At 53.4% G+C, this 20730-nt stretch overlaps 5 protein-coding genes and 1 long non-coding RNA gene across 12 annotated transcripts in view; 4 read left to right on the plus strand and 2 right to left on the minus strand.

Annotated features, from left to right (window-relative positions):
- The window catches only part of MTCH2 (mitochondrial carrier 2), a 39203-nt gene extending 37168 nt beyond the window's left edge, over positions 1-2035 (plus strand). Inside the window, exons 13-14 of the mRNA XM_027114714.1 lie at positions 1021-1103; positions 1924-2035. Of these exons, the coding sequence (XP_026970515.1) occupies positions 1021-1103; positions 1924-1942 (102 nt within the window). The 3' untranslated portion in view covers positions 1943-2035. The remainder of the gene's footprint in view (positions 1-1020; positions 1104-1923) is intronic.
- A 309-nt stretch (positions 2036-2344) lies between these two features.
- Positions 2345-6585, plus strand: C1QTNF4 (C1q and TNF related 4). 3 transcript variants are annotated; one of them, XM_027114713.1, is made up of 3 exons: positions 2354-2452; positions 2676-2738; positions 5438-6585. In XM_027114713.1, the coding sequence occupies exon 3, from the start codon at positions 5443-5445 to the stop codon at positions 6409-6411; it is 969 nt and encodes a 322-aa protein (XP_026970514.1). In that variant the 5' UTR covers positions 2354-2452; positions 2676-2738; positions 5438-5442; the 3' UTR covers positions 6412-6585. The 3 variants fall into 3 exon arrangements, with proteins under 3 accessions (XP_026970512.1, XP_026970514.1, XP_026970513.1); XM_027114711.1 differs by lacking the exon at positions 2676-2738 and having other exon boundaries at positions 2345-2452; XM_027114712.1 differs by lacking the exons at positions 2354-2452; positions 2676-2738 and adding an exon at positions 3390-5036.
- Positions 6586-7037: 452 nt separating this feature from the next.
- On the minus strand, positions 7038-9743 carry FAM180B (family with sequence similarity 180 member B). Its single transcript, XM_027114720.1, has 3 exons — positions 9238-9743; positions 8335-8405; positions 7038-8140 (listed from the first exon to the last, which is right to left on the minus strand). The coding sequence occupies exons 1-3, from the start codon at positions 9320-9322 to the stop codon at positions 7745-7747; spliced, it is 552 nt and encodes a 183-aa protein (XP_026970521.1). The 5' UTR covers positions 9323-9743; the 3' UTR covers positions 7038-7744.
- Positions 9744-10928: 1185 nt separating this feature from the next.
- NDUFS3 (NADH:ubiquinone oxidoreductase core subunit S3) lies at positions 10929-15785 on the minus strand. Of its 2 annotated transcripts, XM_027114718.1 has the most exons (7): positions 15623-15785; positions 15449-15514; positions 14205-14302; positions 13718-13867; positions 12696-12821; positions 12444-12563; positions 10929-11180 (listed from the first exon to the last, which is right to left on the minus strand). In XM_027114718.1, the coding sequence occupies exons 1-7, from the start codon at positions 15693-15695 to the stop codon at positions 11013-11015; spliced, it is 801 nt and encodes a 266-aa protein (XP_026970519.1). In that variant the 5' UTR covers positions 15696-15785; the 3' UTR covers positions 10929-11012. The 2 variants fall into 2 exon arrangements, with proteins under 2 accessions (XP_026970519.1, XP_026970520.1); XM_027114719.1 differs by lacking the exon at positions 12444-12563 and having other exon boundaries at positions 15623-15758.
- On the plus strand, positions 11515-13245 carry LOC113624738 (uncharacterized). Its single transcript, XR_003434447.1, has 2 exons — positions 11515-11627; positions 12299-13245. It is a non-coding gene; the product is annotated as an uncharacterized LOC113624738 (long non-coding RNA).
- On the plus strand, positions 15748-20638 carry KBTBD4 (kelch repeat and BTB domain containing 4). Of its 4 annotated transcripts, none has more exons than XM_027114709.1 (4): positions 15748-15875; positions 16797-17417; positions 18490-18596; positions 19041-20638. In XM_027114709.1, exons 1-4 carry the CDS (start codon positions 15857-15859, stop codon positions 19899-19901), a joined length of 1608 nt encoding a protein of 535 aa, XP_026970510.1. In that variant the 5' UTR covers positions 15748-15856; the 3' UTR covers positions 19902-20638. The 4 variants fall into 4 exon arrangements, with proteins under 4 accessions (XP_026970510.1, XP_026970509.1, XP_026970511.1 ...); XM_027114708.1 differs by having other exon boundaries at positions 15766-15875; positions 16595-17417; XM_027114710.1 differs by having other exon boundaries at positions 15777-15979.
- Positions 20639-20730: the final 92 nt, after the last annotated feature.

The raw sequence follows: 20730 nt of genomic DNA on the forward strand, positions 1-20730 counted from the left end.
GGATAAGCAAGCTTTCCCCATGGACAGCTTAGGTTCCATTCTGCTGGAGTCTTTCTGAGACTGGAACAGGCCTGGGAATCGGAAATTGCCCCACTTTCAGAGGGACTGAAAGCTAGAGGATTTATCCACTAACTCTGGGCCCTCCTTGGTGGAGGGTTACCCTGGGGGCGTTAATTCCCCACTTCCAGCCTGCCCCACACTCACGTCCAAAGCTGGGAATGCCACAGGACAGACACAGGGAGCAAGTTCAGAAACTGTCTGCAGGTGACCTCCAAGTAGGCCTGGGGGCTTGACTGGGGGCACTGGTAGCATCTGCTACACCCAATGAAAGGAACTTGCTATGAAAATGATCACTGTGTTGTGGTAGGAGCAGACAGGAGCTAGAGCCTAGCCCTAGGGCTCTTCTCTGAACCCTGCTGCCTCCTAACTTCATTCGGGTGCACCCCCAGCCTGCCCAGCCTGCCTAGATGCCCACCAGCACATGGCGTCCTCCTGCTCTGTTTCCCTTTGCCAGTGGCCTCCACCTCGTCCCATCCCTTGAAGCAAAAACCCTGCTGTCATCTGCCTCGGCCACCTGTCTCCAGAGAAATGAAATGAACATTTCATTTCTCTGCTGAAATGCTTTTGTGGACCCAGGGAAAGTGTCAGATGGCTTTCAGCCTGAGACAGACCCCCAGTGGTTTAACTGTTCTGCCCTGAGAGTCCTGCCTTCTTCCCATTCCTCCCACTGTTGGAATCACACCTTCAAAATGCACCTTCAAGATGGCAACCCTGACCTCCTTGTCCAGAAGAAGGCTTGTGGCTGCCGCAGATTGGCTTCCTGCCTTCCCCAGCCCTCCTAGGCCTCCCCCCACACCCACCTAGGCCTTTTCAGGCTGGTGAAGGAGGCAAAAGGTGGTCCTGAAAGGCTAGACAGGTGCTTCACCCTCTGTCCCCAAATGCCCCCATGCCCAGGCCGAAACGCCTCCATCCATCCTTTTCTATTGAGGCACATATCGATTCATTTTATCCTTCCCTCAGCACCCTGGAGAACACTTAATGAGTTCATCATCACCGTCAACACCTTCAGGAGGACTAACCCATGTTAGATTAACTGGGGTCGTGTAAGTTTTGATAGTTCCAGAAGGAGAGCTCCAGAGGACAGGGGATTTCACGGGGCACCAGGCTTCTCAGAAACCACACAGAGGGTCTGTGGCAGAGCCAGGACTAGAGCTCAGGTCCCCTGAGTCAATCGGGGGGGTAGGCAGAGGGGTCCTGCTCTGGCAGCTGAAGAGTGGGGCTCTTCAAAAGCCATCCATTTGGTCAGCATCTACTGAGAGCCAGGCAGGTCGTCCCCTGCACAGCTGTCAGGACCGCAGCCCCCCCTGAGGTGGATGCCAGAGTCCAGAGTGGAAGCCGTGGAGGGGCCTCGGTGAGTGCTGCGGTGTGAAGACAGCTGTTCCAGCCCTGGTGTCCTGCTGGGTCCTGCCACCCCGGCCCAGCTAGGCAGGGTGTCAGTGTCCCTCTGCAAACAGGCCCTTGGAGCCCTCCCATCGCCCTTCTCAACCCTCTCCCTCCTTGCGGACGCTGTGGAAGCAGCCTTTCTGCCAACACTCAATTCTGCCCCAAGGACTCCCCTCCTTCCTCAACCCCTCCCCAGGGGGCACAGGCTGACCCTCTGATGTCTGCGGGTTTTGTCTTCCTCCTTCCTTCCTTACCAACCACAGACATTTTCCGATTTGGAGGTGAAATGTCAGGTCACTGTAAGCCCTTCCTTTACTGGCAGCATTGATTCATTTATCCTTCTCTTCCCTCAGACCCCCTCCCCCGGTGCCACTCAGCTTGGACATCTGTCCCAGCCAAACTCTCACCTTCCACTGTCCTTGCAGTCCAGAGGCCAGTCCAGTCTCTGCGCCCTGCTCCAGTCCCCTCTCCTCAAACCAGGGAGAAGGCTGGTCTGTAGAGTGTCCTGAGCCACCGCTAGGTTGACCTCTGCCTCAGTTTCCCCATCTGCTAACTTGGATTAATGATGCCTGCTCTTCAGACCCAGAGGAGGAAGCTTTAGGGAGGTCACGGAAGAAGAGCCCGGTGCTCGCGCTGCCTGCGCGGGGGGCCTTCTTCTTGCGGTGCCCCTGGGCCCTGCGGCTCGGCTCCCCGGCCTCGGCGCGCCCCTCCCTCTCGTTTCCCCTCCCGCTTCTCCCCCTGCCCGCCCCTATCCTGCCTCTCCTCGCGCTGTCCCGGAGCGTAGCTCTTCAGCAGCCCTTTTTCCCTCGCTGCCCCGCCACCCCGAGACCACCCCGGGGTCCCAGCGCCCCGCCCGCCGCTGCCGCCAGCGCCGGCCCCGCCAGGCCCGGCCCCGCCGCAGCGCGGGCGGTCAGTGCGCAGCCCGGCGCCCGCCCGGAGCCCAGAGCCCGGAGCCCGGAGCCGGATCGCGGGCTCGGAGAGAAGCCGACCGACCGCCGCCCCCAGCCAGGTGAGGGCTACTCTGGGGCGCGGGGAGCCAGGCTTTCTCCTTGACTGGAAGCGGGGGCCGGGGAATTGGGTCCTTTTTCCCTGAAAGGAGGACCTGGGAGCTTTTTTTCATGAAAGAGGCTCAAGGGCTTTTACTCTGAAGGGATGGATAAAGGAAGGTCTGGGGGAGAGAGGGTCTGGGGTACCGTTTTCCGAGGGTTTTTTTTTTTTTTTTCATGAGAAAGGATTAATTGGCTTCGTCTGTGAAAGGGGGACTTATCTTCTTGGGAGCCTGAGGGGTTTTCAAGGTAGGTGGGGAAGGAGGTTTGGGCAGAGCTTGAGGGAGGGGATGACTGGGAATTGAGGTTTGGTAGGGAGGGGTCTCTAAATCCCCTTAGCCTGACATGGCTGCACCTCCACCCTCGGTTCCAGGGTTCTGGGTCTGTCCAGCGCACTGTGTCCTAGTTTTTTCTCTTTGAGGATGATTATTTTCAGCCTCACCTGGATGGAGCTAGGAACAGCCATTTCCTTCCCTGGAGCTGTGATGCCCACCTGACACCCGCTACCTCTGACCTGCTCTGGGAAGGGGGTTTAGGGAAGGATGGGGACCCACAGATCTGAGAAATGGGCAGTGGTAGGTGAAATGGAGGCTGGGTACTGGACACACAGGAGGACCCTCTGGCACTGGCAGGAAGGCTTGGCAGGAAGATTACTGAGGGTCGAGTGGGCAGGTGCTCCTGGGGCAAGACCTGCTAGGAGAGCAGCAGTGTCAGGAAGAGTTGAGATGTTCCCAGAAGACAAAAATGTTAAGAATATTTTTTTGGTTGGTTTTGCTTTCTTTCCCTTTCACCCTAGATCCCAAGACTCATTCCACTTCAATTTTTGTGAAAAGTGAAACTGAGGCAGATGACAGGTTGGCTGGAAATAGCTGTGTTTAGAATGGAAAGGTGGTGGAGAGGAAAGCACACTGAATTTGGAGCCAACAGACCTCAAGGCTTGCCTCAGTGCTCCATGAGTGGCCTTGGGCCAAAATGCTTCCCCTTTTTGGGCCTTGGCTTTCTCCCCTATAAAACTGGAGAGGGCCCACCTGTCTCGCAGGTTGGCTGTGACACCAGACGTGTCCAAAGAGCTCTGTGAAAGGGACTGCACTGAATACTGTGAGGTGCAATCTTCACGACTGCACATGCCCCCCCTCCCTGCCCCTGCCCTCACCAAGGGTACTGGCTAGCCCATGGGGCACCTTTGTAAGAATGAGAAAAGTTACTTCCTGTGTAAGGAGAGAGTGTTCAGCTGGGCTAGGGACTTGGGGGTCTTACTATGAGAATTAGAAAAAGGCACACTTTCCCCCAGGGGCAGCAATTCCGCACAGCTGGGCAAGTAGAATGTGGGTTGGGCTTCAGCACCCACCTAACCTCAGATGAACGTCCTTGTGTGTAGCACATCACAGCTGCACCTGGCTACCCTTCTTGGCAGGTCCCCGGTGTCTCTAAGAGACACAAAGATACACACACTCCCCGGGCATTTCCCATAGAGGCCCACGGTCCAGACTGTTACCAGCTCATTTTCTTTTCTGCTTTGCCTCCACTTCAGGCCCTCAGGGTATTCAATCCCCAAAGCCTATGCCCTACTAGGAAGCATTATGTCATTCTACCCTTGGAGAGTTAGTCCTCTGAGTTAAGCAGTGCCTTTACCAAGTTTCCAAGGGTAGGAGTTACTGAACCCTAACCCCTTATGTCAAGAACTTGATCATCAACTATACTCCGATATAAAATTAAAAATTTAATTAAAAAAAAAGAACTTGATCGGATCGATTTTCTCAAAAAATTGACTGCAGTGCCATCCAACGAAGGTGTTCACACCTGCCTTCTCAGAGCATCCTCACAGTAAGCTTGTAAGGCAGGTCTCCTCCCCAGTTACACAGAGGCAGCCATGCCCAGAGAAATGAAGGAACTTGCCTAAGGTTTCACAGCCTGTAACGGGTAGAGCCAGGACCTGGGCCCAGGTTTAGCTGTCAGTCCTCTCCACTCCACCACTACTACTGAGGAACCAAGCTGCTGACCTCACAGACTTGCCAAAGCCGTGCTGGAACTGTTGCTCTCCCACTCTATCCCCAGCAGCCCCTGGCTCTCTCTTTCCCCTCAGTGACCAGCCCCCAAGCCCAGAGGAAGGAGTCTCTTTCTCTTACTCTGATTTTACAGGGGGAGGGAGCTACCTCAAAGCCCATCTGTTCTGGCCTCTTTAGTGCAAGAAGGGCCCCTGGAGAGTCCAGAGGTCCAGCGTGGGAGCTGACCCTTGACTGGGTCAGAGGCCAGGAAATGGGTCAGGGAGCGGCTATTTCCTTTCCTGCCAAAATGGGGGCTTAACCAGCAGCCATCATGGAGGATATCAGTATAGAGAGCCAGTGCCTGAGAGAGGGGCAGGCTAAGTAAGGACCATAGAACAGACACAGGAAAATGCAGCAAATCGGAGGCTGAAGGAAACTCAGAGACCCCCTGACCACCTTCTGCATTTCCAGGGCCCCTGGGTGTCAAGGAGGAGGGGATGTGTAAGCCCAGCAGACAGGGCTATAGGACCCTCTGACCAGAGCATTTCTGCTTGCATCTATGGTATATGTCTGTGATCTTTCACTTGAAAAAGGAGTTCGGTGGTTACAAAAAAAGAAGAGAGAAAAAAAAAAAAAAAACCCAAAACTGGCCTAATCCAGTGGTCCCCAAAGTGTGGTCCCTAGACTAGCAACATCTCTGCATTACCTGGGAACCTGTTAGAAATGCAAATTCTTGGGCCTCATACTAGATAAGGTGGGCGTGGGAGCCAACAATGTGTGTTTTAACAGGGTCTCCAGGTGACACTGAGGCCCCATGACGTTTTAAGAACCACTGACCTAGTCCAAGTGTACAGGAAACTAGGAGTCCTAGTTGTGGGTCAAGGGCGGGTCTGTGAAGGGAACCCGTCTCCAGGCCGCCCCTGCCCAACCCTTGTCTCCTTTCCTTCGTGCCTCCCCTCCCAGGCGCCATGCTGCCGCTCCTGCTGGGCCTGCTAGGCCCGGCCGCCTGCTGGGCCCTGGGCCCGGCTCTGGGCTCGACAGAGCTGCGCTCAGCCTTCTCGGCAGCACGCATCACCCCCCTGGAGGGCACGTCGGAGATGGCGGTGACCTTCGACAAGGTGTACGTGAACATCGGGGGCGACTTCGACGCGGCCACCGGTCAGTTCCGCTGCCGCGTGCCCGGTGCCTACTTCTTCTCCTTCACGGCTGGCAAGGCCCCGCACAAGAGCCTGTCGGTGATGCTGGTGCGAAACCGCGACGAGGTGCAGGCACTGGCCTTCGACGAGCAGCGGCGGCCCGCCACGCGGCACGCCGCCAGCCAGAGCGCCATGCTGCAGCTCGACTACGGCGACACGGTGTGGCTGCGGCTGCACGGCGCCCAGCAGTACGCGCTCGGGGCACCCGGCGCCACCTTCAGCGGCTACCTGGTGTACGCCGACGCCGACGCGCGCGGGCCGCCCGCGTCCCCGGAGCCGCGCTCGGCCTTCTCGGCGGCGCGCACGCGCAGCCTGGTGGGCTCGGACGCGGGCCCGGGGCCGCGGCACCGGCCCCTAGCCTTCGACACTGAGCTCGTCAACATCGGCGGCGACTTCGACGCGGCGGCTGGCGTGTTCCGCTGCCGCCTGCCCGGCGCCTACTTCTTCTCCTTCACGCTGGGCAAGCTGCCGCGCAAGACGCTGTCGGTGAAGCTGATGAAGAACCGCGACGAGGTGCAGGCCATGATTTACGACGACGGCACATCGCGGCGTCGCGAGATGCAGAGCCAGAGCGTGATGCTGGCGCTACGGCGCGGCGACGCCGTCTGGCTGCTCAGCCACGACCACGACGGCTACGGCGCCTACAGCAACCATGGCAAGTACATCACCTTCTCTGGCTTCCTGGTGTACCCCGACCTTATCCCCGCCGGCCCGCCCGGCCTCGGGCCTCCGGAGCTCTGAGCCACGACCCGGAGAGGAGCCCCGGGCGGCCCGGGGCGTGCATGCCAAGACGGGACCGCGGCCCGAAATGTCCCGCCGGCGCGAGCATGACGGCCCGCCCAGCGTGGCTGGACTCTGCGAATAAAGTGGGCCTGCGCCGGCGCCTGTCTGCCGGGGTCCTGCGCTTTGTCTTGACTGCGACGCTTTTGTCTCGGGCGGGGCGGGAGGGACTGACTACAGCTGGCCCCGGGTGGGGGTCGGAGGGCAGAGGGCAGCATTCAGTCAGGCCTTGGGAGGGCGAGGAGGTGGGAATTTGATTGAACCCTACTTGCCTAACCCCGATTTGGGCCTCCCCTTCATGTCCCATTCCAGTCAGTCCCTGTAATTCCTCCCCGTTGACCTACGACGTTACTTTTAGGGCCCATCTGGTTCTTTTTTGTGACAAGGGACTTCACCCCGCTGCCTCACTGGGGCTATGGGATTCAAGGAAACGGTACATTCCTTTTCCCAGTAGGGCGTGCGCATGGGACAAGCAGTTGATATCTGGTTGCCCTGATTCCTGCCCTCCCGGGATGAGGAGGGTGGTTTGCTCAAGGCACTGGTTAAACAACTTACTCTGACAACAGAAGGACACAGGGCTGCAGGAGGCTAGAACAGAACATTTTATGGGATGAGCTACACAGGATCAGGACTACACCAGCCAGCCTCAGTCCCCTTCCAGCCTTACTCCCTCCTCTAAGCCTTGTCGATATGGACCAAAAAACACTTCTCACTTCCCTGCCCCCCAGAAAATAATGTTCCTCAACCTGCTTCCCTCCATTCCTCCAACAGACTGACCTGAAAATGTCCAGCCTATTCTCCTAGCCCACATGGGGTACTTGGAGGCTTAGGGACCCCCAGAGCCTTGGTTGGGTTTAAAAGAGGTGTCTACATTAGGACTGGGCACTGAGCACTTACGAGTTTCCTGTAGATTCTGCCTCTCATGGGACTGCCTGGGTAGGAGCTGGAGGGTCTGACCTGGCCTTACTTGGGAGCTTCCCTTTCAGCATCCCTTAAACACACTTCTCAACCCTGACCCCTACACCCACCGCCCCCCACCCCCACCCCGCCACACACACTGCCTGCAAGTCCTGCCCTTAGGTCTGTGCCTGCTGCCTGGGACCCAGAGCCTGGGCCCAGGGAAGAAGATGGGGGAGGGGTAAGCTGGGGTCTGGGGTACAAGCCGAGCCCAGAGGCCCGAACACAGTGGGAAAAACCAGGTGCCAGATGGAGGCCCCTGGCCAAGATGGGTCTGGCTCAGGTAGGGGGCGGGGTGGAGGGGGCTGGGGTGGGAATGACAGGCAGAAGGGGAGGGTTAGGGGAAGGGGTCAAGGGTAGAGGCCGAGGGCCCCAGAGAAGGGGGCTGGCCCTGGGGGCAGAAGCCCTTGCACAGGTCCCAGAGTGTTTCCTGTGCCAGGAGGGCGAAGACCTGGGCCCAGCGACCTCTCTCCTGAGCCTCACTAGCCACAGGGAGCCGGTAGACACAGGACAGGCCTGTGAGGAGCAGATGTTCAAAGTCCCAAGGGCTAAGAGGGGGTCCCTTCCGCAGGTCCTGGAACTGCTGCAGCCGCTGCTCAGCACCCTCCAAGTCCCTGGGCACATGGTGCTGCAGGAGGAGACTGAGCCGGCGGCCTGGACGTGTGGATGCCAGTTCCTCGTCCTGGATGTGCAGCTGCCCCATGATATCCAGCTCCAGCCCAGACCAGAGCAGCTGCAAGGGGAGCCGTGTAAGGGGTGGGCTGGGGCCTAGGGAGCGGGGCCGGGGGGGCATAAGCAGGCAGCAGGACCCATGCTGGGTTGGCTCCCCTCCCCCAGCAGCCCCAGCTTGAGGCATCCCCCTTCCCAACCCTGAGCTTAGGGACATCTGGACACTCCCACCCCCATGTCCCAGGCTGGAGGAAAGACCTCAAACATCACTTCCGGGGCCTCTGGCTCCTGCAGGCCACCTCCCACGTTGGTGCTGTCCATGGGCTGCCCTGGGGCAGCAGAGAGGAGTCAGGGCCCTGCCAAGCTCCACCCTGAACACCCCAGCCTCCCACGAGTCCCTTCAAGCTGCCTGGTAGGGGTGCCTAGAGGTTCTTCTATCTACAAAAGAACAGGAGTGCCATCCCATGTCCACCTCCCCCTACACACATATGCACATTGACATTCACTCTCTCATTCACAAGGCATAGGTCTTGTGATCCCAAAAGCATCATCCCAAACCCAGATACTGTCTTGACAAACGTCCAGGACTCCTCCTTGAACTTCTACAGTTTACTTGGCCAAGAGCTCCAGGCCAACGGGTCACAAGACACTTCACTTCCCATTTCTCTTTCCTATATAATCATCTAGGGACAGCATGACCTGAAACTGCCAGTGACCCTCCCCAAAGGTCAAGGACCCCTTTGAGAAGAACCTCTTTCTTTCCTGCTTCTCGGTAAGTAACCGTGTGCAAGGCAGGGAGGCCAGGCAAGGCAGGATGTCTGTTGCAGCTTCCTTCACCCCTCTTCTGGGGTGCTGCCTAAACCTTGGAATGATTGTCCTAAGCCCAGGGCAGGTTAAGAGGTCCTCCTTTGCACACCAGCCAGAATAAGCCCCAGGCCCATTGAGAGCACCTAGGGCTATCTCCCCTCACTTCACCCCGACCTTTCTGGTTCTGGGTGGGGCCCACACCTTCCCCTCCCCCACCCCACAGCGCAGGTCAGCCTGCTACCCGTCATGCCCTCAGTTCCTAAGCCCTGCTAGGCTCAGATAGGACCAAGTGTAACTGCTGTCAGCCAGCAGCCTTCCTTGGCTCCTGTCCACCCCACCCTAAGGCCCCGGTACCTGCACGGTGCTGGGTTGTAGTCACCCCAGGGAGGAAGCAAATGGCTACCATTAACCAAGCCAGGAACTGCATCGTCCCAGCCATGGCCCACACGTCCTCTGAGTCTTATTCTCCCCAGCTGCTCTCTGCACCTCTGTCCGCCTCCCACACACCAGGGCTCCAACCTTCCACTGCAGGCTCCAGCCGTTCCCTGCTTGGCGTGTCATTCTTCCGTGCTTAACAGGGAGGGGCTGGCTCTGGCTTCCTAGGGGCTCTTTCCATCCCACAGAAATGTGGAATCTGTGGTTGTTGGCAGGAAGAGCCTGGCTCCTGGCTTGTCAGGCCCTTAGCTTATTCCTGCCCAGATGGGCGGGATGCTTAGTTAATAGGAAGAAGGTGTTTGGTAGCAAACAGCTCTGACTTAGCCCTCCAAAAAGGTAGGCAAGAGGGGGGCTTCCCTGGTGGTGCAGTGGTTAAGAACCCGCCTGCCAATGCAGGGGACACAGGTTTGGGCCCTGGTCTGGGAAAATCCCACATACCACGGAGCAACTAAGCCCGTGCACCACAACTACTGAGCCCACGTGCCACAACTACCGAAGCCTGCACACCTAGAGCCCGTGCTCTGCAACAAGAGAAGCCACTGCAATAAGCCTGCGCACCGCAACAAAGAGTAGCCCCCGCTCGCCACAACTAGAGAAAGCCCACGCGTCGCAACTAGAGAAGGCCCGCGCACAGCAACGAAGACCCAACACAGCCAAAAATAAATAATTTTTTTTAAATTTAAAAAAAAAAAAAAGGTAGGCAAGAGCCCAGGCAGTTACACTACTATCTGTCGTCACCCCCAAAACATTCTGCAGCTGAGTCCAGCCCCTGACACCCAGTCCAGCCCAGCCTCCAGGGAGCCCCTCAGTAGCCAAGAGCAACAGCTTGCAAAGCCTGATCTTCCAACTGCCTGGTGTGCTGGCTGAGCGGCCCACCGACAGGCAGAGAAACACTCCCACCTCAGGCACGCGGCCAGGGGCTGAACAGACTGCACACTGGCCGGGTGCGGAGTGCTGCTTCCTGGCAGACAGACCTGCAGCTCCTGATTGTCTTTTGCCCCAGACTGGGACCCCCTTTGCTTGCTTACAGCATTCTTAGCTCAGGCCAGAGTGCAGGAAGATTCCCTTAGCCCAAGCATGATGGGCTGTCAGCTTGCAGGGAGCAGGACACAGGGTTCAAAATGAGCTGAAGCTCTTCTTGGCTCTGACTGTTGGCCCATGGAACCCTGTGATTGTTTGCGTAGGATGAGGATGAGGGTGGGTGGAGGGTGCCCTATTTCCACCCAGGCCCCTGGATCCATCAGCTGCCGCCAGACAGTATGCTGTGACAAGGGGCTTTCTCGAGCAGTCGTTGAGACCCCTCCAATTCTCAGGAGAGGCCCTGCCGCACCCATCCTGAGCCCTGTGGATTGTGAGAACTTTCAATTTCAGCTCCAGAATCTCTCTCTCAGAAGTATATCCAGGGCTTCCCTGGTGGCGCAGTGGTTGAGAGTCCGCCTGCCGATGCAGGGGACGCGGGTTCGTGCCCCGGTCTGGGAAGATCCCACATGCCGCAAAGCGGCTGGGCCCGTGAGCCATGGCCGCTGAGCCTGCGCGTCCAGAGCCTGTACTCCGCAACGGGAGAGGCCACAACAGTGAGCGGCCCGCGTATCACAAAAAGCACACAGAAGTGGTGAATCTAAGTCGGATTTTATTTACAGGGACGCTCAATGATAGATATGGCGCTTTCTAGGATACACATGCCTTCCCTGAAACTACTTGGTTTCGGGGTTCTTGTCTCCAGCTTCAAGCCTGAGACTCTCAGGGGGCTGGCGATAAGCAGGGAAAGTCTCCCAGGGGCTGTTCAGATCAAACCTGCGGAACTCTTGGGCCAACTCCACCGGCTCGGCCACCACCCGCTTCACCTCATCGTCATAGCGTAACTGCAGAAGAAAAAGGCAGGCTTGAGCACTAAGGAAGACCTTGCTACAGCCACTAAAGGCCCACTTTCCCAAAGCCTTCCTCAGCCCCTTTACTTCTCTGTCCTTGACTCCTGTCCCAGCCTCTGTAAGTCTCCATCCTCATCTGTGTTACCCATCAGATCACAACCCAAACAGTCTAAAATGGCCTCTATCTCATGCCCTGCCATCGCCCAGGCAGGCCCCCCTGCCCACCATCCCCACATCAGGAGCTCTGAGCTCCTTTTCCACCAGAACTGACTTTGCTCACCCATCCACACACTCTTTTTTTTCTTTTTTGCTGCACTGTGCGGCTTACAGGATCTTAGTTCCCCAACCAGGGAATGAACGTGGGCCCATGGCAGTGAAAGCGTGGAGTCCTAACCACTGGACCGCCAGGGAATTCCCTCAACACACTCTTATAAATTGACGGTAAGCGTTTGCCCATGATGAGGGAGCAAGTCAGTGGCTGGAAACAACAAACCTAAGCTGGCAAGCACTCAAGTTCAGGCCCTGTGGCCTTGGCATTATCACTGCCAAGATGCAAGGCAATACATGTGGCATGGCTTTTCTTGTTATTGGAAGATCAGTTGGATAAGGTAAAGACAACTGGGTGCTGGGAATGGGACCATGCTAAACTAAACACTAAGAAAACAGGAGCATTTGGGTATGAAGTGATGGGCTGGATTGCCACTATCCCAACATTTCTAAAAAGTTACTTTGCTACAAAATCATGTGTGTGTGTATATAATAAACCATCTTCCTGCTAATAACCTGCAACGTGTTGCAATCGTAAAGTAAAGCACTGAAATTCTTCATAAGGCTCTTGTAGGCAATTGTTACTGGTCTTGCCTCTGGCCATTCTCAAGGGCTGAACATGTAGTGTCTTGCCTTCTCAGAGATCCAGGGCAGGGTAAAAAGATACTGGTGACAGTATCCTGGTGACAAGCTGTGTCCTTAAGTCTGCCTTGGTCATTAAAATGACCATTAAAATAATGGCTAACATCAACTGAACATTTACAATACTCCCCTTTTAAACATACATCAATTAGTTTTCTACAAATCTACTATGGTTAAGTACTATTATTGTTCCTATTTTGCAGATGACAAAACTGTGTCAGAGTGGAGCTAGGATGGAATCCAGTACTGATGCTCTTAAGCCACCACAATCCAATGGCCATAATTCCTGCCCAGGATCTCTACCAGGTCCTCCCTGCCCAGACTGCTGCCCAGTTCCAAGACTCCTACCTCAACATAGCCAGACAGGGGGAAATCTTTCCGGAAAGGATGTCCCTCAAAACCATAGTCTGTTAAGATCCTTCTTAGGTCAGGGTGGTTAGCAAAGAAGACTCCAAACATGTCCCAAATCTAGAAAAAAGAGGCACTCAGGCAACCAGCCATCACAGCCAACACAGGGTGAGGGGCTGCACTGTATCCAGTAATTTCAATCAGTTCTGCAACTCCGGCCCAGAGGTGGGTCCACCACATCCAGTAACTCACCTCCCTCTCATACCAGTTGGCTGCCTTGTACACAGACACAGAAGACTCAATGGGTGTCAGCTCATCTGTATAGGTCTTCACACGGATCCGGGAGTTGAAACGCAGAGAGAGCAAGTTGTAAACAATCTAGGGAGAATGGAGGGAGCTGGAGGACCAAGAGGACCACAGGCTGAGGGGTCTGGGACAGAAGTCCCTGAGTGGGAGCATAATAATGAGGATACAGGGTGGGTTAAAGTTCCACCCTGTGAACCTGCCTTCTGTCCCGAAGTTCAAAACCTCAAGATGCTCTTATACTTGCAACTACTTCCAAAGGCCTAAGCCACCCTATAGCTCAGCCTGTCAGCATGCTTGTCTTTGCTCATGCTACTGGATGCCTCCCGACCTGCCCTCCCTCACTGGGCTCATTCCTGGTCTCCTAGTTATCCATTAAGATTCAGCACAAACTTTCTCTCTCCCTTCATAAAAGCCTCCTAGACAGGGCTAAGTGCCTCTCCTGTGTTCTTATAATATCCCATGAATTATGTTATTACAGTAAACTGTTTTATGTGTCCTTCTTCCTCACTAGAGTGTGGGGGACTCCTGGAGGGCAGGTACTGGGTGTTATTTCTCTCTCAATCCCAGGATCTGGCAGAAAGTAGATGACCATACTAACAATAACAATAGCTATATGTATTGAGAACTTATTGTGTGCTAGCAGTCTACCTGTACTATCTCATTTAATCCTCACAACCACCCTATCAGATAGGGTGGTTTTACGCTTTTTTTGTACTTACTCTGCACATAAGAAAACTAAATTCAGAAAAATCAAACAAAATGTTTGAAGCCACACAGCCTACTAATGGCAAAGCTACAATTCAAATTCAGTCTGCCTGATTCCGAGGCCCTGGTTTAACTGCTGTGTTGTATTGTTTGACCTGAACAGAAACTACGGAGGCTATGGTTCCCAAAGGTAGCTATCACCCTAAAACTGTTCTGTCCCCTTTCCCTCCTTTACTCTCCAAACCTCAAGTCTCCTGACTGACCTCAAAACGGTTCTGCCGGGTGGGGATATCCACCGCTGTCAAGTCAGCCAAGGATTTGAATTGTGCATTGCTGTGATCCCTGAGGAAAGTCAGCACTGGAATGACTCCATCAGGATGGATACAGATCTCTAACTCATTGAAGCAGGACACCTGCAGACATGGAACAGGAGAGGAGAAGGAACAAAGCTACAGAGGGAGCAGCTAACTTCAGCTGGAGTCTCCCGATTAAGGGCAGAGAAAAAAGACCAAGTTGGGATGGAGGAGTCTGTGATTTGATTCCAGGCTGCCCACTCCCACATGCCCTAAGAACACAGTTGTTTCTTTCAGTGTTTTTTGGTTTTTTTTTTTTGGCTGTGCCACGTGGCACGTGGGATCTTAGTTCCCCAACCAGGGATCGAAAGTGCGGAGTCCCAACCACTGGACTGACAGGGAAGTCTCAACATGGTTCTTTCTTGACCCAAACCCGAACAACAGTAGTGAATATTACCTGAACTTGTTGGACATACTTGGGCAGGATTTCAGCCACATACTCTCCAAAAGCTGAGAGCTGCTTGTGGGCCACATCATTCTGTGGTCTGACAGTGGCTGGAAGGAGAAGGCATATTTAAGTAAGGAAAGTAGAAGGCAGCAGCCAGCCCTGCATTCAGTCTCTTGAGCTTGTAAGGGGTGCTGTTTCCCAGTCAGGACTCCCTGCAGAACCTTGAGAAAGGTGAAGTGGAAGCTTCCTCTTCCATGGAACAGGAAGTGATGAAAACATAAGGAAAATGCCACCTACACAGTCCACAAAGACTCACCTTATTACTGCAGCTGGGGTGTTTGACCCTTTTCAAAACTACTCCATGGTTCCTCCTTCACAATGCCTGCATTTCTGCTAAAAGCAGCATATGTCTCAGCTCTCTTACCACACTAGAAGCTCTTTAAGTGTGAGAATCAGAACTTTTGCTTCTCTTTATCTCCTTAGCATCTGGCTCATAGCAGGTTCTCCAGCTAAGAACTTCAGGGCTGAAGAGCCATCACAGATTATGTAGTTGAAACCTTTTTTTTTTTGTGACATAGATGAGGAAACTGAGGCCCAGAAAGGGGGAAATGTCAGGTTTCCTGACTCCCACTCGGCTTATATTGACTGTAACTTATCTCCGTACACTCATTCGTACAACACTAAATCACGGAGCAACCACACATCATAGGCCGCAGAGTAACTGTTTTCTCTGCCTTTGGCAGCAGGCAGGCCTACTTTGTCACTTACTAGTGCTGTGATCCCGGGCAAGTTACTTCTCTGGACTATTTCCTGCTCTACAGTAGAAGAGCATAATACTATCTATCTCATAAGATTGTTGTGGAGACTATAATCGTTCATTAATCGCTTAGCGAGGTGTCTGGCACACAATAAGCATTCAAGTAACGTGGGCTACTATTATAACAAGACTCAGAGGCCCAAAGTTTATGTTTCCTGCTTTCAAAGAGATGCCAGTTTAATCAGAGAATAAGGGAATCATGGAAATGGACAAGGGGCAACAGGACCATAACAGAGAGGCCTAAGGGCACAGGGAGGGCCCGACTCTGCCTCACTCTGCAGAGTGAGGACCATTGGAGTCAGCTCTCTAAGGACAAACAGAGACTTGCCAGGAAACGCAGGGGAGGGCAGCCCAGAACAAGGGCAAACATCTGACAAAGGGAATGAACGGGGCCCCGCCTGTAGTCCCGAGAAGGGCCGGACCCGCACATACTCACGGCGCGTGTCTGCCGCGGCGCTTTCCCTCCTCACCGGCAGCAACAGCACCAAGGGTCTCCAGGCCACTGCGTGGGAAGATAGACACCGAAGCGCAGGGTGAGGCCTGAGGAACTCCCTGCGCTGGGCGTGTAGCCGTTCCTGCCCCGGGCCTCAGCCAGCTGTCCACTGCTCACCTCTGGCCAGCGCAGCGGACCCCACGAGCCCCAGCCAAAAGCTCCGAGCCGCTGCTGCCGCCGCCGCCGCCATGTTCCCCGGATACACTCCAGGTAGCCGAGGGCAGATCCATAGGACACGGAGCCCCAAGGGCACGGACCGGAAACGGAAGTGTGCAACAGATCTTCTTCCGGGCGGACGCGGGGTCGGAAGCAGAGGTTCCGGGTTCCGGGTTCCGGGTTCCGGGCTTCGGAATGAAAGGAGGGAAGGCAGGTGAGAAAGCGAAGCCAGCGGGTGGGGAAACCGTGACGTGAACGTGCCCTAGCTTGGTGTGACAGAGGCTGGAGAGAAGGCAAGGATCCTAAGGAACCAGACTGGTGAGAGAAGAAGGGGCGAGAAGTCTGGGTTCCACATTCCACACCCCTCCCCCGCTCCCTGAGCTAAGCTTTCGATGAGGGCCGTTGGGCAAGGCTAGGGGGAGGGGGAGAGAAGAACGGTTTCCCTAGCGGCCGTTTCCTAGGCGACTCCAGGTGGAGCGGGAACCCTGCACGTGGCGATGGGCTACCTCGGGCCCCGTGCTAGGGACGGCTGGGCTCCGTCTCGAGTTCTGGGAGGAAGCCTTGGGGAGTCATTAGGACGAGCGGGGAAGTGCCGGGGAGAGGCTCAGAAAAGAGCAAACGTGGATCTGAGAGATGTCCTAGGACAAACCTCAGATTGTAAGGTCTGGATTCCCTGCGCGGGGAAAGAGGGACCTGGCCACAAGGACATGGGGATCTTTTTGTCAGGTTCTGCTGCCCCGAGCCTCACAAGTTTTATGCTAATAGTTATTTGGTTAGTAAGGCTTTTTCCCAGGCTTTTAAAATCATAGGCTTTCTCCAATCCCTCGCTTTCATGTGTTGACCTAAATACCAGGCCTTTTGTTACATAAAGGAAAGGAGTATTCCGTGTTTTCTCAGGGAAACACCCAGAGTACGAAATTTTTATTTCATTAGGAATGTGATGTCATTGCAAGAGCGTGAGTCCAGCTTTGGTTGAAGGAGAACATCAGAGATGTCATTAACAGGGCCAGGACTAAGGCTAATCTGGGCCGACTGTGCCCTCACTTTTCCCTTCTCCCTCCCTGCATTGGACAATTGGATTCATAGGCTGTGGCTATGGACTACTTCAGTTATTCAGGGTGGTGGTGTTTTGCAGACAACTGGCAGAGAGAGAAGTTGGCTACTACCATGGAATCACCAGAGGAGCCTGGAGCAGCCATGGATGAGAACTACTTTGTGAACTACACTTTCAAAGATAGGTCACACTCAGGCCGTGTGGCTCAAGGCATCATGAAACTGTGTTTGGAGGAAGAGCTCTTTGCTGATGTCACCATTTCAGTGGAAGGCCGGGAGTTTCAGCTCCACCGATTGGTCCTCTCAGCTCAGAGTTGCTTCTTCCGGTCCATGTTCACTTCCAACCTGAAGGAGGCCCACAACCGGGTAATTGTGCTGCAGGATGTGAGCGAGTCTGTTTTCCAGCTCCTGGTTGATTATATCTACCATGGGACTGTGAAACTTCGAGCTGAGGAGCTGCAGGAAATATATGAGGTGTCAGACATGTATCAGCTGACATCTCTCTTTGAGGAGTGTTCTCGGTTTTTGGCCCGCACAGTGCAGGTGGGCAACTGTCTTCAGGTGATGTGGCTGGCAGATCAACACAGTGATCCTGAGCTCTACACTGCTGCCAAGCACTGTGCCAAGGCCCACCTGGCCCAGCTGCAGAGCACAGAGGAATTTCTCCACTTGCCCCACCGTCTACTCACTGATATCATCTCTGGTAAGTTGAGAGAGGGGGAACATCATACCCAGCTACACCGGTATGATGTTCAGTGAATGTTCTAGTTTAGGAGAAGGGTACCCTCAGGCTTCCTGGTGTTAGTTTACATTATTATTCTTGATAAGAATTTAGATACCTTCTGAGAGAGAGTAAGTTGAGATTTAGTAGCTGATATCAGAGACAGAGTCCCTTCCAGACGAAAAGGCTAGGAAAACAAAGCAACATTTCACAGTATATACAAATCTTGGATTGAAAAGAAAAAAAACAGCAGCACTTAGCCACAAAAGGTAGTGAGGAGCTATCTGCATTTATATTCTAATCTCTCTTGTGTGTAAGTGGTCTCATCCATTCTGTACTTTGCATGTATTTGTGGGACTAGTTACATAAGTAAATTGACAGTGAGTCAAGATACCTAAATAAGAAGCTTCTCAAGTGATTTGCCAATTTTTAGGTAACAATCCTGACTCCACAAGTGAGGTATAACCATACTTCAAGTGTGAGTTTTGTAGCCTAGTAAATTGCTTCCATGGCAAGTAGGAGAATATCAAATCATCCATTTTGATTAAAAGAAACAAGGCAGGGACTTCCCTAGTGGTGCAGTGGTTAAGAATCTGCCTGCCAGTGCAGGGGAGACAGGTTCGAGCCCTGGTCCGGGAAGATCCTACATGCCGTGGAGCAACTAAGCCCGTGCTCCACAACTACTTAGCCTGCGCTCTAGAGCCCGCGTGCCACAACTACTGAAGCCTGTGTGCCTAGAGGCCGTGCTCTGCAAAAGAGAAGCCACTGCAATGAGAAGCCTGCACACTGCAACAAAGAGTAGCCCCTGCTCACTGCAACTAGAGAAAGCCCGCACGCAGCAACAAAGACCCAATGCAGCCAAAAATAAATAAATAAATAAATTTATTTTAAAAAAAGAAACAAGGCAATTTTATGTTAATTTCTCATACATGTACATATACATACATGGTGGTAGTCTGACAAAGATGTTCACGTTTTTAAAGCCACTTGTTCTAAATTTCCCTTTTGGATTGTCAGATTGCCATTGACCATACCTTTCCTCTGGTTTTTACAGATGGAGTTCCATGTTCCCAGAACCCAACAGAGGCAATAGAAGCCTGGATCAATTTTAATAAAGAAGAAAGAGAGGCTTTTTCAGAGTCACTCAGGACTAGCTTGAAGGTAAGGCAGATATCTTTAGGGTTGGGCACCATGATATCCATGCATTCCAGCCATTTATTGGCCTGGCCTCTTTGATGCCCGTAAATAAGTCTCTGGCTTGAAACTGATAAGAGCTGGGGAGGAGGATGTGTGTGTGAGACCAGAAGCCACCAGCCTCTGGGCTCCAAAGCTCCTTGAGAGAACTACTCATCATTACATTAATAATCCAAAGTAGCAGCTCATGATAATTATAAAAAAGGCTGGAATGAGTGTAACAGGTTTTCTCTTTCAGCATAAGATGCCTGAAAGTGATTAGAGGAGAGTCAGGATGACACACAGTAACTAGAGCAGAGTAGGTTAGAGCAAGGTACAAGTGTGTGGTCTAGGACCTTAAGGATATGTATCTCAAGTGAGCCTTAGCCTAGAACTGATAGGTACCATTTATACCTTTAATTTCACCAATAGGAAATTGGGGAGAATGTACACATTTACCTGATCGGGAAAGAGTCATCTCGTACCCACTCGTTGGCTGTGTCCTTACATTGTGCAGAAGATGACTCCATCAGTGTAAGTGGCCAAAACAGCTTGTGCCACCAGATCACTGCAGCCTGCAAGCATGGCGGAGACTTGTATGTGGTGGGAGGGTCCATCCCACGGCGCATGTGGAAGTGCAACAATGCCACTGTGGACTGGGAATGGTGTGCGCCTTTGCCCCGTGACCGACTCCAGCACACCCTGGTGTCTGTGCCCGGGAAAGATGCCATATATTCACTGGGTGGCAAGACGCTGCAGGATACCCTCTCCAATGCAGTTATCTATTATCGGGTAGGTGATAACGTCTGGACTGAGACAACCCAGTTAGAGGTGGCTGTGTCAGGGGCCGCTGGTGCCAACCTCAACGGGATCATCTACTTACTAGGGGGGGAGGAGAATGACCTGGACTTCTTTACCAAACCGTCCCGACTCATCCAGTGCTTTGACACAGAGACAGACAAGTGTCACGTGAAACCCTATGTGCTGCCCTTCGCTGGCCGCATGCACGCAGCTGTGCATAAGGATCTGGTGTTCATCGTGGCTGAAGGGGACTCCCTGGTGTGCTACAATCCCCTGCTAGACAGCTTCACCCGGCTTTGCCTTCCTGAGGCCTGGAGCTCTGCCCCATCCCTCTGGAAGATTGCCAGCTGTAATGGGAGCATCTATGTTTTTCGGGACCGATATAAAAAGGGGGATGCCAACACCTACAAGCTTGATCCTGCCACTTCGGCTGTAACTGTCACTAGAGGCATTAAGGTGCTACTTACCAATTTGCAGTTTGTGTTGGCCTAAGGCTGTGAGGGAAAGAGCGGCTGACTTTTGCCCTCCCTTTCTCCAGCACCTACCCATCCAAACTCAAAGTCCCGGAGGCCCCCATTCAGGTACTATGTTATTTTTTGGCACATGTTAGAAAGGCAGCACCTCAACCCTTGAACTCATAAGGGTGTTCCGTTTGGGGCTTTTTAGACTGCTGCTTCTCAGCTGGCTGGTTGAACTGAGAGTAGGCCGGCCTGTTCGCCATCCCCTTGTAATCCTGTGCCTCCCTACAGAGCACGTAGAGCAAGCCTCTTCTCCGCCCTTAGGCACTGCCTCCCCTCTTTACCTGATCAGTGTTACATAGAAGCACCCCTGATCCCGGGACAGAAGGAAAGATGCCCAGTCTTCCGTTTTTTCCATAGCCTGTTAAGTGGCTAATTGGTCATTTTTCCACGAAGAATTAGGTGTTAGAGTTCTCCTTCAGGCTTTGGTTGGGAGAATGGACTAAGCTGAAGGTGTCCTTCACCAGCAAGAGTCTACCCTAGAATTTAGGACATTTGTCTGTTGTTTTTCATCTGTCTGTCAAGAAATGTATACTTTGGTTTTATTTTTGGCTTATTCCAAGGAGTAAGCCAGAAAGTAGAAAGGATTATTTCTGATTAATCGCAGAAACTTTTTTCAAACTCAAATATATAAGGTCTCTATTCTTTTAAAAGCTCTAAGCTAAGCCAAGAGCTAGGAACTGTTCATACAAATAAAAGTTTTTGAAGCGATATGTGTGTCTGTTTTGAATTCTGAAGGGGTGACTTCCTAAGGGAAACTAATTACATACCCACACATTTCTAAGTGAGTCACAATACTGATT

Source organism: Aethalodelphis obliquidens, unplaced genomic scaffold, assembly GCF_003676395.1.
Source record: "Aethalodelphis obliquidens isolate GAN/ISIS:26980383/991018 unplaced genomic scaffold, ASM367639v1 scaffold14, whole genome shotgun sequence".
Classification (NCBI taxonomy): Eukaryota; Metazoa; Chordata; class Mammalia; order Artiodactyla; family Delphinidae; genus Aethalodelphis; species Aethalodelphis obliquidens.

Excerpts from the sequence above, each read along its gene's own strand:
- C1QTNF4 (XM_027114711.1), top strand. The coding sequence starts at position 5,443 with ATGCTGCCGCTCCTGCTGGGCCTGCTAGGCCCGGCCGCCTGCTGGGCC.
- FAM180B (XM_027114720.1), bottom strand. The coding sequence starts at position 9,322 with ATGGCTGGGACGATGCAGTTCCTGGCTTGGTTAATGGTAGCCATTTGC. Across the intron at positions 8,406-9,237 it reads TACAACCCAGCACCGTGCAG|GGCAGCCCATGGACAGCACC; the intron begins GTACCGGGGCCT and ends CTGCTGCCCCAG. Across the intron at positions 8,141-8,334 it reads CCCCGGAAGTGATGTTTGAG|CTGCTCTGGTCTGGGCTGGA; the intron begins GTCTTTCCTCCA and ends CTCCCCTTGCAG.
- NDUFS3 (XM_027114718.1), bottom strand. The coding sequence starts at position 15,695 with ATGGCGGCGGCGGCGGCAGCAGCGGCTCGGAGCTTTTGGCTGGGGCTC. Across the intron at positions 13,868-14,204 it reads AGTATGTCCAACAAGTTCAG|GTGTCCTGCTTCAATGAGTT; the intron begins GTAATATTCACT and ends CCATGTCTGCAG. Across the intron at positions 12,822-13,717 it reads CCCGGCAGAACCGTTTTGAG|ATTGTTTACAACTTGCTCTC; the intron begins GTCAGTCAGGAG and ends CATTCTCCCTAG.
- KBTBD4 (XM_027114708.1), top strand. The coding sequence starts at position 16,757 with ATGGACTACTTCAGTTATTCAGGGTGGTGGTGTTTTGCAGACAACTGG. Across the intron at positions 17,418-18,489 it reads ACTCACTGATATCATCTCTG|ATGGAGTTCCATGTTCCCAG; the intron begins GTAAGTTGAGAG and ends TGGTTTTTACAG. Across the intron at positions 18,597-19,040 it reads CACTCAGGACTAGCTTGAAG|GAAATTGGGGAGAATGTACA; the intron begins GTAAGGCAGATA and ends TTTCACCAATAG.